The 15273-nt window shown below is 41.0% G+C and overlaps 1 protein-coding gene across 1 annotated transcript in view; it reads right to left on the bottom strand.

Moving 5' to 3' along the window:
* LOC120027650 (coagulation factor XIII A chain-like) overlaps positions 1 to 15273 on the bottom strand; it is a 39125-nt gene that overhangs the window by 240 nt on the left and 23612 nt on the right. The window contains exons 7-12 of the mRNA XM_038972645.1: positions 8367 to 8514; positions 7899 to 8008; positions 2317 to 2405; positions 1969 to 2131; positions 979 to 1257; positions 380 to 540 (exon numbers count right to left, since the gene is read on the bottom strand). Of these exons, the coding sequence (XP_038828573.1) occupies positions 380 to 540; positions 979 to 1257; positions 1969 to 2131; positions 2317 to 2405; positions 7899 to 8008; positions 8367 to 8514 (950 nt within the window). The remainder of the gene's footprint in view (positions 1 to 379; positions 541 to 978; positions 1258 to 1968; positions 2132 to 2316; positions 2406 to 7898; positions 8009 to 8366; positions 8515 to 15273) is intronic.

The following is a 15273-nucleotide window of genomic DNA, read 5'->3' as shown; positions in this document are numbered from 1 at the left end:
TTTTTCGGAATGGCTGCTTGATCAAAGGCGAGGAGAGATGCAGCACTCCAGCAGCACAAATAAGGCTTTAATTGGGTACACTACTACATTAGCTCTTGGGGAAAAATGAAATATGTTTCACATATACTTTTATGGAAATCTTTAATGGATAGTTCCCTCAAATTACAAAATGACAGTTTTCCTTACCATGTCAGCAGTCTATGGACAACGTAAGAAAGCGATCCATGATTTGGTTTTGTGTACCTGGTCACTGTCACCAAATTACTGCTGACAGGGTAAAGAAACCAAGATGTTATTTTTTTATTTGGGCGAACTATCCCTTTAAGGGAGGAAGGAAATACATCCTAATAAAGAGGACTATTGAAAGTTCCAGACCCACCGCAAAGGCCAGCTCGGGGCCTTTCAGGTTCACTATCTGTATGGCCATCATGTCCTGGTTGTTCTCCATGCTCTTGGCCGTCACCACGAAGCGGAGGCTGGATTGGCAACCCAGCTGGGGCATGTAGTTCTGGGCCAGCACGACCACCTGTATCCTCGACGCTGTTGGTTTTAGGGAGACAGAGTTTTGACAACGAAACAAATTCAATCAACAACAGGAGTGTATGTTTGGCAGAACATAACTTTTATAATTATTACCTGATAATTAATATGTTGATTATTTGGGACTCACTGTTGCTTACCATTTGGTACCAGGTTGTTACCTGTAAAGTCTTTTGAGGTAAGTACTAGAGAGTATCCCATCGTTACCTCACAATCTCTTACAATACAATACATACACACATACCTGCTGAAACAGGACGGTGCCATGAAGCTGTAAAAGGACTGCAAAGCATTTTCTATAAGCAGTTGAGGATTTTATTTCAGGAGGCGTCTGAAAGCTTTGCAGGACTATCATACAAAGTTGTGATACATGTAGACAAGCCCAAAAATATCTACAGTACAGTACGCATGTAAAGGGTCACCCTGGTTTCTACTCACTCTCCATGGGGTGCAGAGTGACGTCAAAGGTTTCCTGCTTGAACTGAGCCCTTTGGATGTTGGTGTAGTAGATGGTGGAGCCGACCAGGAAGCCATGGATGGTGCGTGTGTCTTCACTCAGGTTCCTGAAGACCACAGCCATCTGGAAGTTCTGGCCAATCTTCACACGCTCCTGCGGGATCTCCAGCGTCATCTCCACGCCCTGCTCGTCGTCATATTGCATATGCGTCCTGTAGGTTCTCTCTGCATTCTTCATGGTCTCCTTATCTTTACTACTGCCTGTGCGTGTGTGGGTAGTTGGAGGGGAATAGAGTTAACATGGGACTGGTGGCCTCTGGTTGTCTAGTGATCTAAACCGCTCTCTTCAGAACACATATATCGCTGCAGCAAGGGTTTGAATCCCGCCCACTGCTATTTTAGCAACTCTCTTCTTTCTTTTCTCTCTATCAAATACAATAGACAGAAAAATATGAGAGGAGTGGGACTGCCCCACTCCTTAAAAAAACAAACATGGGACTGATATGAAACTCATTGGCAATTTTATTTCACCTATAGGAATATACTGTATATACTGTACAGCCCAGGACCTCCACATCTGGCTTCTTCTGAGGCCAGCCACCCTGACAACAGATGAAACTAAGGAGTATTTCTGTCTGTATTAAAGCCCTTTTTTGGGGAAAAACTCATTCTCATTGGCTGGGCCTGGCTCCCCATGGCTGCGCTCTTGCCCAGTCATTTGAAATCCATAGATTAAGGCCTAATACATTTATTTAAATTGACTGATTTCCTTACATGAACTGTAACTCAGTAAAATCATTGAAAATGTTGCATGTTGCGTTTATATTTTTGCAAATTAATTTGAAAAGCAGTAATGGCAAAGTCATTCTTGTTGCATTAGTTTCATGTGACACTTTGCAAACTGCCAATAACAAACTTTAAACGTGCAGTTGCACCCTTGCCAGCCTACTCTTTTGTCCAGGTGCCACATACCTTCTGGGTATTTGTACGTCTCTGTAATGTCCCTTGGCTCATAATTGTTTCCACCAATGGACTTCGTCAGGAGTTTCTGGCCGACATAAGTTGTGTCTACGCTTAGTAACTCAGTTTTCCCAGTTTGTGTATTTAGCTTGTATTTGTAAACGTCGCTATTCACCTGAGGTTAAAAGAAAGAGATAAATGTGAATATTATGATTGATTTTAATTAAATAAAATGTATTGCAAGTTACAAAGCATAACTGTGTTTTGCTTCATAATGGCATAGAGTGACGATGAAGGCATTATGGCTGAACATTCAACAAAGTGTTACCGGTCAAGCATAAAGAAGACGTATTGTTTTACCTCAGCGAACACAAACGGGGCATCAAATTGATAGCCGAGCATTCCTTCCTTGATGGCTTTGACAGAGCAAGGTCCACAGCGGAAATATCCTGCAAAAACAATATCAACAACCCATGACCCTGTATGTTTGACTTTTAAAAGGTTAGTTCACGTTTCAAAAATGTTTGCTTATTTTCGACTTCCCCAGTGTGCTGTTATTTCATCCAAACTGTTTTGATGTTTTGTTAGCTGGTTATTTAGCATTGTCTAGAATATATTGGCTAGCATTTTTGGAGAATATAGCAATGCAATTGGAAACGGATTGTATTAATTATCAGGGCATTGGGACATTTTCAAGATGCAATCTGTAACGATCGTCTACTTCTTCCTCCTCCTCAGACGAGGAGAGGCGAGAAGGATCAGAGGACCAATGTGCAGCGTGGTAATTAGACATAATGATATTTATTAAAGTAAAGACGAAACACGAAAATACTTGAATAAACTACAAAACAAATAAACGATGTAGACAGACCTGAACAAACGAACTTACATATACACGAAGAACGCATGAACAGGTACAGACTACACAAACGAACGAACAAACGAAACAGTCCCGTGTGGTGCACAGACACAGACACGGAAGACAACCACCCACAAACAAACAGTGTGAACAGCCTACCTTTATATGGTTCTCAATCAGAGGAAACGTCAAACACCTGCCTCTAATTGAGAACCATATCAGGCAACACATTAACCCCAACCTAGAAACACAACACATAGAATACCCACCCCAACTCACACCCTGACCAACTAAACACATACAAACAACAGAAAACAGGTCAGGAACGTGACACAATCAATGCTTTTCAGAGCCATTTTATTAATTTTAAGAATTGCCTGTACAATATTGGCACCCTTGCACTTTTTATAAATAAATCCCAATTTCTTCAAAAATTTGTTTAAAACTTCTTGTCAATAGGGGGGCGCTGTTTTCACTTTTGAAAAAATCGTGCCCAAATGAAACGGCCTCGTACTCTTTTATAGATCATACAATATGCATATTATTATTACTATTGGATAGAAAACACTCAGAAGTTTCTAAAACTGTTTGAATTATGTCTGTGAGTAAAACAGAACTCATTTTGCAGCAAACTTCCATGCAGGAAGTGAAAAATCTGAAAACGAGGCTCTGTTTCAGGGCCTGCCTATTCAATTGCCTTATATTTATCGATATGCATGCACTTCATACCGCTTCCACTAGATGTCAACAGGCAGTGGAAGGTGGAATGGGGTGTCTAGCTTGATCTGAGGTCGAATGAGAGCTTTTGGAGTGGCAGGTCAGGAATTTTCTTTGTCTACCAAGGCGCGCGAAGTACCTCGACATTGTCTTCTGATAAGCGTTCGGTTTACACGGTGAATATCTCCGGCTCTGATTTTATTTGATACATGTGATAATAACATCGTAAAGTAGGTTTTTTCAACCGAGTTTTATCAGATTATTCAACGTTTATTGGGACTTTTGGAGTTTTCCTTTCTTTGCGTCGAGAGAAGATGGGAACGTTATCAACCTTGGCTAGCATTGTGGCGCGAATTCGACAGAAGAAAAGGACATTCTAAAACCAAACAACGATTTATTCTGGACCAAGGACTCCTTGCACAACATTCTGATGGAAGCTCAGCAAAAGTAAGAACAATTTATGATGTTATTTTGTATTTCTGTGGAAAATGTTGATTCCTATTCTCCGCCGTTTTGGTGAGCGCTGTCTCGTAATAACGCAAGCTGTATGTTATGGTAAAGTTATTTTTAAAATCTAACACGGCAGTTGCATTAAGAACCAGTGTATCTTTCATTTGCCATACAACAAGTATTTTTATGTAAAGTTTATGATGAGTTCTTTGGTCAGATTAGGTGAGTGTCCAAAACAGCTCCGGACATTCTGGGGAAATGTTGCTACATATTCACAATGTATAACCACGGTTTGCAGCTCTAAATATGCACATTTTCTAACAAAACATAAGTGTATAACCTGATGTTATAAGACTGTCATCTGATGAAGTTGTTCAAGGTTAGTGATTCATTTTATATCTTTTGCTGGTTTTTGCGAAAGCTATCCTTGCGGTGAATAAATGCGTTTGTGTGTTTGGCTATTGTGGTAAGCTAATATAATTCTATATTGTGTTTTCGCTGTAAAACACTTAAAAAATAGGAAATATTGGCTGGATTCACAAGATGTTTATCTTTCATTTGCTGTACACCATGTATTTTTCATAAATGTTTTATGATGAGTATTTAAGTATTTCACGTTGCTCTCTGTAATTATTCTGGCTGCTTCGGTGCTATTTGTGATGGTAGCTGCAATGTAAAACTAGGATTTATACCTCAAATATGCAAATGTTTCGAACAAAACATAAATGTATTGTATAACATGTTATAAGACTGTCATCTGATGAAGTTGTTTCTTGGTTAGTGACTAATTATATCTCTATTTGGTCGGTTTTGTGATAGCTACCTATGCGGTAGAAACATGGTGAAAATATGCGGTTGAGTCTTTGGCTATTGTGGTTAGCTAATAGAAATACATATTGTGTTTTCGCTGTAAAACATTTTAAAAATCGGAAATGATGGCTGGATTCACAAGATGTTTATCTTTCATTTGCTGTATTGGACTTGTGATTTCATGAAAATTATATTATATGATATCCCTGTCCCAGTAGGCTAGGCTATGCTAGTCAGCTTTTTTGATGAGGATGCTCCCGGATCCAGGATGGGTATTAAGTAAAGGTTAAATTGAAAAAACTATTTGGTGAAATGACATGGACAAAATTAATATCACCCAAGAGCTAATACCTGGTTGCAGAGGGTTTGGCCAGATAACTGCCAACAAATGCTTCCTGTGGACATCAATGAGCTTGCTGCACCTTTTATTGGATCCCTAAAACTGCTGCAAACTGCTCCAATTCTACAATATTTTAGGGATGCCTTCCACCAACTGCTGTTTTCAGTTCTCGCCATAGATTTTTGATGGGATTCAGATCTGGACTCAACACTGGCCACTCCCAAATAGTCCAGCTTTTCTTCTTGAACCATTCATGGGTGCTTTCTGATGTGTGTTTTGGGTCATTGTCCTGCTGGATAACCCAAAACCTTTGACAGAGACTCCTTTTTTGGGCACTGATGACTCACAAATGTCTCTAGCAAACAGAGGTGATGTAATTCTGATTTGGAATTACCATATTTATCTGCAATCTGTAGGGCTGATAATTTTAGTTATAATTTTGCATAGTAATGCATCTTAATCCCTTTTTTCCATCAGTCACAATCCCTGCAGCCCACAGACAAGTTTTTCCTTTTCATGACTCATCTTTCACTGAGTCTGAAGCAGAGGGATCTGGCCCACAGATTCAACATCCACCAGCGGACTGTGAGCTGCATCGTGACAACATTGGGCACATTTTCTTAACACATTTCTTTGTTTCAGCCCTATATGGAGGCTCTGTCAGTGAGAAGGAGATCCTGAAACAGTCCGACATCGTTTCTCTGCTGAAACCAGCGATGGCCACAAGGGTGGACAAAGGTTTCCTTGTGGACGACAGGGCGTAAGGGCGACAGGGCGTAAGGTCTACAGACCAGCTTTCCTCTGAAAGAGAGCACAGACGCCAGCAGCAGAAGTCAGGGAGACGCAATACATCTAGGCTGATGGTCCCTGTGTAGCAGCTGATTTGCAGAGAGAAGGAGCACAAGCTGTTTGACACTGTCATCCCTCTCACCATCACTGGAAGCATCAACCAGCTCTACACCTTTGCCTGCCTTGTCGTCAACTACCAGAATGGGCCCCTGGTCAAAGCATGGGCAAAGGACTAGCGATGCTGTCAATTTCAATACTATTAGACTGGTAACTGATTTCCCGGTTTTTGTTTCCTCTTCAGTTTTTTTTCAAGTCTATAGCCTGTGTCAACAGCTACATTCAGACACTTTCTTGAATATAAATGCCATTATGTAGGCCTGCACTCTACTATTTTGTCCAGTGTTCTCAATAACAAACCAACATGTTTCCCCAAAACATTTGACATCACTATCATTTCAACTACATTGTTGGATTCAGGGGGATAAAACAGTTATCCACTGTTTCTGTGCAATCTTTCAAAATCTAAAGCCGCATACTTCATAACTTTAGGAAATAATAACATCTGCTGAAATAATCACAGATATGGTGAAGACGTACAAAATGTGTTTCATCTTTTAAGATTAAAAATCATTAGAGACAAACAAGAACTGGGACTATTACATAATGATCATTTGGGAGCTAACATGGCTGCCATAGAATATTTGAGTGTTATGTGAAGGCATCATAATGCAGAAACCTCAATGTCCCAACTCTCTAAACACATGGCTCTGGATATAGTGTGTTTTGGTATGAAACAAGTGTGTTGGAGATCTTGTTTTGCAACAAAACACATTCTTAAGTAAATGTTTTAAAAGTATGAGAACAGAAAGGGCCCAAGACCATTAATTTCAGATGAAAAAATATACAGTGGGGTCCATAATTATTGGCACCCTTAATAAAGATGAGCAAAAAATACTGAATAAAATAAATTAATCTAATGCAAATACTGAGCTACTGTATAAAAAAAGATATATATATATTATACTAATACAATTGCTTAGAGAAAGAGAAAATACGAGCTCTATTTTCATGTCATCTGACCAAACAGTAGCACCACCTAGAGTTTAATAAATGGCATTGGCACATGGTTGGAAACAGCGCTATGGTCAGATGACATGAAAATGAAGCTCTTTGGCCACGCACACCAGTGGTGGGCTTGGTGTTGAAAAACAGAAGCATATGCATAAAAGTACCTCATACCTATGGTAAAATGAAGTGGTGGATTTTTAATGTTTTGGGGACTATTTTGCTTCCACTGGTCCTGGGGCCTTTAAGGTTAATGTCATCATGGACTTTACCAAGTACCAGGATATTTTATCCAAAAACCTGGTTGCTTCTGCCATGAGGCTGACACTTGGCTGCAAGTGGATCTTCCAGCAAGACAATAATCCCAAGCACTAATTAAAATCCACAAACAATTGGTTAATTGAGAACAAAATCAACCTGTGGTTTGATTTGAAGAGGGCAGACGAAAGATATCAAGGATCTGGAGAGATTCTTTATCGCGGAATGGTGGTCTAAGATCACTCCCAACGTGTTTGTTCTCCAATCTCATAAAACCTTGCAGAAAAAGGCTCAGTGGCGTTATCCTCACAATGGGAGGGTGCTGGAGTATTGAAAACAGGGATGCCAATCATTTTGACCCCTATCTTTTTTAGATTGTTTTGTATTACTTGTTAAACAAAATCTCTGTCGCTGAGCAATTGTATTAGTATACAACAATGTAATGTGTTTGCATACAATATAGCTCAGTATTTGTATTTATTTCGCCCAGTGGTTATCAAGGGTGCAAATTATCATGGAACACACTATATCTTAAATGGCTGCGTTTTCATTAATTTGATTATGCAATTTTGACGCCCATTCTAAGCATACAAAATGTGTAAACTGAAGTGAAAATTAGGTCTCTCTCTCCCATCATCCTAATTTCTTTCCTACCATCACTGGTTTCCTGGGGGGTGGAATCCACCACCTGCCAGCCACCTAAGTCCTGGTGTGCAGGGAGGTCAAGTCTGGACAAGTAAGCCTCGTTCCAGCAGTGGTAGTTCCTGTGGAGACAATGCACACCTTTCACAAACACTATCTGACATCCTGCAGCCATCAGGAACACTATCTGGTATCCTGCACCCACCAGGAACACTATCTGGCATCCTGCACCACTCAGGTACACTATCTGGCATCCTTCACCACTCAGATACACTGTCTGGGATCCTGCACAATCATTTTCTTCTTGGAGCACGAACCAATGATTTAAAGATAACAGGGACATCTAGTCCATTTTACCCCCAACCATGCTATGACTAAACTGTTTTTACAGTACATACAGTGAAAGATAGAATTATAGAAAACTACGTTCTGGGATTTCATTTTCATTCAGTACAAATGGATAAGCAGAAATATAACTACCAGATTGAGTCTCTGGTAAGGCGCTCGTTCAGTTCAAGTACATTTCCCACTGAGTTGAAGACGAGATCTGTGATTATGTTCCCTGTGTTGTCGTGGGCGGAGTTGAAGTTGGTGATCACCCTGGCAGGGATGCCCAGACACCGCAGGACTGGGGCAGGGGAGGGAACACCATTAAAGAGGCTAGGCAACACTTCAAAATAAGCATATATTAATTAACATGCAATTGTTAACATTAATAAATGTTTAACTAACACATTAAATGTATTCAATCAATTGATTAGAGTAGATTTACCGATATAACTTTCAAAAGTGTGTTTAACTTGCACAGCAGCGGGCCTTGTCTGAGGAAACTGCTACCTATTTTTTTTCTCTCAATGGTACTAGTCACTTTAATTACAAATGTTCTACATCTCATGCATACCTAGAAAGTGGCCTATGCTCCAGACTAGTCAGAAAACCTGGATTTGTGTATTGCGCTATGGCTTAGCATTAGCATCTATGGCAGTGGCTGTCGGTGCCATTTAAGATGATGTAGGATGATTTCTTTTTTGATGAGCATGGCCTTATTTCTATTACAGCATACTGGATGACTGTCATTCATATTCTGTTCACCAAGCTCAATGTAACAGCGGTAGGTTTATGCTACTACATGATACAAAAATGTTCCCTGTACCCATCATGAGGTTCCTACAACCTAGCCTGTGAATGAAAGTTTGCAACGTAGGTGCACAGGTCGGGAGAATTTTGAGTAATCAAGGTGACAGACAGTGACACATTCAATACCGCCTTGCACACTCAGCATCTAGCTGATCTAGGGTGTAATATGTTTTTCCCCATTTTGTTCCGTTTCCTTCAGTTTAAGAAATGTTTTAACAGAATCGCCGCAATGAATACACCTCTTATCACACGCAAACAGTTCACTTTCATAGCAGCCACATAAAAACAGCATGATCACTTTACTTGTTGTTTACAGTTGATGTCGGAAGTTTACATACACTTAGGTTGGAGTCATTAAAACTTGTTTTCAACCACTCCACAAATGTCTTGTTAACAAACTATAGTTTTGGCAAGTCGGTTAGGACATCTACTTTGTGCACGACACAAGTCATTTTTCCAACAATCTGTTTACAGACAGATTATTTCACTTATAATTCACTGTATCACAATTCCAGTGGGTCAGAAGTGTACATACACTAAGTTGATTGTGCCTTTAAACAGCTTGGAAAATTCCAGAAAATGATGTCATGGCTTTAGAAGCTTCTGATAGGCTAATTGACATCATTTGAGTCAATTGGAGGTGTACCTGTGGATGTATTTCAAGGCCTACCTTCAAACTCAGTGCCTCTTTGCTTGACATCATGGGAAAATCAAAAGAAATCAGCCAAGACCTCAGAAAAAAAATTGTAGACCCCCACAAGTCTGGTTCATCCTTGGGAGCAATTTCCAAACGCCTGAAGGTACCACGTTCATCTGTACAAACAATAGTACGCAGGTATAAACACCATGGGCCCACGCAGCTGTCATACCGCTCAGGAAGGAGACACGTTCTGTCTGCTAGAGATGAACGTACTTTGGTGCGAAAATTGCAAATCAATCCCAGAACAACAGCAAAGGACCTTGTGACGATGCTGGAGGAAACAGGTACAAAAGTGTCTATATCCACAGTAAAACGAGTCCTATATCGACATAACCTGAAAGGCCGTTTAGCAAGGAATAAGCCACTGCTCCAAAACCGCCATAAAAGCCAGACTACGTTTTGCAACTGCACATGGGGACAAAGATCGTACTTTTTGGAGAAATGTTCTCTGGTCTGATGAAACAAAAATAGAACTGTTTGGCCATAATTACCATATTTATGTTTGGAGGAAAAAGGGGGAGGCTTGCAAGCCGATGAACATCATCCCAACCTTGAAGCACAGGGGTGGCAGCATCATGTTGTCGGGGTGCTTTGCTGCAGGAGGGACTGGTGCACTTCCCAAAATAGATGGCATCATGAGGGAGGAAAATTATGTGGATATATTGAAGCAACATATCAAGACATCAGTCAGGAAGTTAAAGCTTGGTCACAAATGGGTCTTCCAAATGGACAATGACCCCAAGCATACGTCCAAAGTTGTGGCAAAATGGCTTAAGAACAACAAAGTCAAGGTATTGGAGTGGCCATCACAAAGCCCTGACCTCAATCCTATAGAAAATTTGAGGGCAGAACTGAAAAAGCGTGTGCGAGCAAGGAGGCCTACAAACCTGACTCAGTTACACCAGCTCTGTCAAGAGGAATGGGCCAAAATTCACCCAACTTATTGTGGGAAGCATGTGGAAGGCTACCCAAAACGTTTGACCCAAGTTAAATAATTTAAAGGCAATGCTACCAAATACTAATCAAGTGTATGTAAACTTCTGACCCACCTGAAATGTGATGGAAATAAATAAAAGCTGATATTAAATCATTCTCTCTACTATTATTCTGACATTTCACATTCTTAAAATAAAGTGGTGATCCTAACTGACCTAAGACAAGGAATATTTACTAGGATTAAATTTCAGGAATTGTGAAAAACGGAGTTTAAATTTATTTGGCTAAGGTGTATGTAAACTTCCGACTTCAACTGTATATAATTCCTTCTCGTAACTATCTACACGCTCTCCTCCTCTCACCTTTTCCCTTCCATTGTGGACACCAGTGCACAACACAACAGCTGTCTGAACAGGCGAAAAAACCTTTCCAAGCCAAACCATTTCACCATTCTATACACAGCCTACATACTGTAGTTGTCATGTCATAGTCAACTAGAACTAATAGAACTAACGCATTAGTAAACCTGCTACAATCATGCAGTACAGTGTACAGTCAGAAAGCAGTTTAGCAGTTACACCAGCGGGCTCCGATGGTAATAAATTAATTAAACCAAAAGAGTTCCATTGATGAAGTGTGTACAACCCTCTCAAAACTAAGCATGCCTTTGATGCAACTTTTTTCAAATCATCATTAGAGGTGCATCATGCAGCCTTACAATGTATTAAAAATCAAAACATATAGCCGAACATTTGTATCACAACTAAAGTTGCATGAATAACTAAATTAAGCAACTAGAAGTATCTGTTTCTTTGTTAAGCGCTCAACAAAGAAGAGCAGCATGTGCGCATCCCTCAAATCTTGGAGAAAATACCCTTTCTGTTTTATTCATCTATGTGCCTTTAGAGGCCATGCAATTCAATTACTCATCTTTAAAACAAAAGCAATTTAGGTCAAAATAATGAAATAGAGGGACAGATAAATAGCAATAAAAACTTTCCCATAGAGGCACAGAATATGTTTGAGGAAAAACAAAAAGAAATGGAGGAACTTATTCAAGAAAGATCAAGTGTAATATATTATAAAAAGGAGAGGAGGAACTTCTTGGTGCAATTAAAGCCTTTATGTCCAGGAAAACCCCAGGGCAGGATGGCATACCAAACCTTTTTTTGATGTACCGTATTCAGAGGACCGTTTTTTAGCATGTTTTAACCACTCCTATTAAACTGGTAGATTATCAGATACTCAACAAGAAGGTCTGATTACATTATTACTGAGGCAGAACCCAAGTGGTAAATATATAAAGATCCAGTCCATAAAAAAATTGGAGGCCCCTTACACTTCAGTTTTGTGATGAAAAATACTAGCAAAATGCGTAGGTCACAGAATATTTTTTTTATTGTTGAATATTATTCATCCTAATCAGACAGCTTTTTTACATGAATGATACATTGGACATACCAAACCTGCATACTGGACCCTATTCCAACTAAACTACTTAAAGAGCTGCTTCATGTGCTTGGCCCTCCTATGTTGAACATAATAAACGGCTCTCTATCCACCTGATGTGTACCAAACTCACTAAAAGTGGCAGTAATAAAGCCTCTCTTGAAAAAGCCAAACCTTGACCCAGAAAATATAAAAAACTATCGGCCTATATCGAATCTTCCATTCCTCTCAAAAATGTTAGAAAAAGCTGTTGCGCAGCAACTCACTGCCTTCCTGAAGACAAACAATGTATACGAAATGCTTCAGTCTGGTTTTAGACCCCATCATAGCACTGAGACTGCACTTGTGAAGGTGGTAAATGACCTTTTAATGGCGTCAGACCGAGGCTCTGCATCTGTCCTCGTGCTACTAGACCTTAGTGCTGCCTTTGATACCATCGATCACCACATTCTTTTGGAGAGATTGGAAACCCAAATTGGTCTACACGGACAAGTTCTGGCCTGGTTTAGATCTTATCTGTCGGAAAGATATCAGTTTGTCTCTGTGAATGGTTTGTCCTCTGACAAATCAACTGTACATTTCGGTGTTCCTCAAGGTTCCGTTTTAGGACCACTATTGTTTTCACTATATATTTTACCTCTTGGGGATGTCATTCGAAAACATAATGTTAACTTTCACTGCTATGCGGATGACACACAACTGTACATTTCAATGAAACATGGTGAAGCCCCAAAATTGTCCTCGCTAGAAGCCTGTGTTTCAGACATAAGGAAGTGGATGGCTGAAAACGTTCTACTTTTAAACTCGGGCAAAACAGAGATGCTTGTTCTAGGTCCCAAGAAACAAAGAGATCTTCTGTTAAATCTGACAATTAATCTTGATGGTTGTACAGTCGTCTCAAATAAAACTGTGAAGGACCTCGGCATTACTCTGGACCCTGATCTCTCTTTTGACGAACTGATCAAGACTGTTTCAAGGACAGATTTTTTCCATCTACGTAACATTGCAAAAATCAGAAATTTTCTGTCCAAAAATGATGCAGAAAAATTAATCCATGCTTTTGTTGCTTCTAGGTTAGACTACTGCAATGCTCTACTTTCTGGCTACCCGGATAAAGCACTAAATAAACTTCAGTTAGTGCTAAATACGGCTGCTAGAATCCTGACTAGAACCCCAAAATTTGATCATATTACTCCAGTGCTAGCCTCCCTACACTGGCTTCCTGTTAAGGCAAGGGCTGATTTCAAGGTTTTACTGTTAACCTACAAAGCGTTACATGGGCTTGCTCCTACCTATCTTTCCGAGTTGGTCCTGCCGTACATACCTACACGTACGCTACGGTGACAAGACGCAGGCCTCCTAATTGTCACTAGAATTTCTAAGCAAACAGCTGGAGGCAGGGCTTTCTCCTATAGATCTCCATTTTTATGGAATGGTCTGCCTACCCATGTGAGAGACGCAGACTCGGTCTCAACCTGTAAGTCTTTATTGAAGACTCATCTCTTCAGTAGGTCCTATGATTGAGTGTAGTCTGGCCCAGGAGTGTGAAGGTGAACGGAAAGGCTCTGGAGCAACGAACCGCCTTTGCTGTCTCTGCCTGGCCGGTTCCCCTCTCTCCACTGGGATTCTCTGCCTCTAACCCTATTACAGGGGCTGAGTCACTGGCTTACTGGTGCTCTTTCATGCCGTCCCTAGGAGGGGTGCGTCACTTGAGTGGGTTGAGTCACTGACGTGATCTTCCTGTCTGGGTTGGCGCCCCCCCTTGGGTTGTGCTGTGGCGGAGATCTTTGTGGGCTATACTCGGCCTTGTCTCAGGATGGTAAGTTGGTGGTTGAAGATATCCCTCTAGTGGTGTGGGGGCTGTGCCTTGGCAAAGTGGGTGGGGTTTTATCCTTCCTGTTATGCCCTGTCCGGGGGTATCATCGGATGGGGCCACAGTGTCTCCTGACCCCTCCTGTCTCAGCCTCCAGTATTTATGCTGCATTAGTTTGTGTCGGAGGGCTAGGGTCAGTTTGTTATATCTGGAGTTCTTCTGTCTTATCCGGTGTCCTGTGTGAATTTAAGTATGCTCTCTCTAATTCTCTTTCTCTCTTTCTTTCTCTCTCTCGGAGGACCTGTGCCCTAGGACCATGCCTCAGGATGACCTGACATGATGACTCCTTGCTGTCCCCAGTCCACCTGGCCGTGCTGCTGCTCCAGTTTTAACTGTTCTATGGAACCCTGACCTGTTCACCGGACGTGCTACCTGTCCCAGACCTGCTGTTTTCAACTCTCTAGAGACCGCAGGAGATACTCTTAATGATCGGCTATGAAAAGCCAACCGACATTTACTCCTGAGGTGCTGCACCCTCGACAACTACAGTGAATATTATTATTTGACCATGCTGGTCATTTATGAACATTTGAACATCTTGGCCATGTTCTGTTATAATCTCCACCCGGCACAGCCAGAAGAGGACTGGCCACCCCTCATAGCCTGGTACCTCTCTAGGTTTCTTCCTAGGTTTTGGCCTTTCTAGGGAGTTTTTCCTAGCCACCGTGCTTCTACACCTGCATTGCTTGCTGTTTGGGGTTTTAGGCTGGGTTTCTGTACAGCACTTTGAGATATCAGCTGATGTACGAAGGGCTATATAAATACATTTGATTTGATTTGACAAATAGGACAATAGGACACTATGAAAATTCTGGGAAACCAGGCCTGGTATTCATAGCTAACTTAGAAAAGGCTTTTGATAAAGTATGACTGAAATTTATATATAAATGCGTGGAATATTTCAATTTGGAGAATCTCTTATACAATGGGTTTGAGTACAATACAGTGCCACTTGACACGGCCCGCTACCAAAACCTGCGGGCTCTCCTTCACTGCAGCCAACGTGAGTAAAACATTTAAACGTGTTAAGCCTCGCAAGGCTGCAGGCCCAGACGGCATCCCCAGCCGCATCCTCAGAGCATGCGCAGACCAGCTGGCTGGTGTGTTTACGGACATATTCAATAAATCCTTATTCCAGTCTGCTGTTCCCACATGCTTCAAGAGGGCCACCATTGTTCCTGTTCCCAAGAAAGCTAAGGTAACTGAGCTAAATGACTACCGCCCCGTAGCACTCACTTCCGTCATCATGAAGTGCTTTGAGAGACTAGTCAAGGACCATATCACCTCCACCC

The sequence above is a fragment of the Salvelinus namaycush genome, chromosome 33, assembly GCF_016432855.1.
Source record: "Salvelinus namaycush isolate Seneca chromosome 33, SaNama_1.0, whole genome shotgun sequence".
Taxonomy (NCBI): domain Eukaryota; kingdom Metazoa; phylum Chordata; class Actinopteri; order Salmoniformes; family Salmonidae; genus Salvelinus; species Salvelinus namaycush.
Note: the sequence above shows the minus strand (reverse complement) of the source record. Positions and strands in the feature narration are given on the sequence as shown.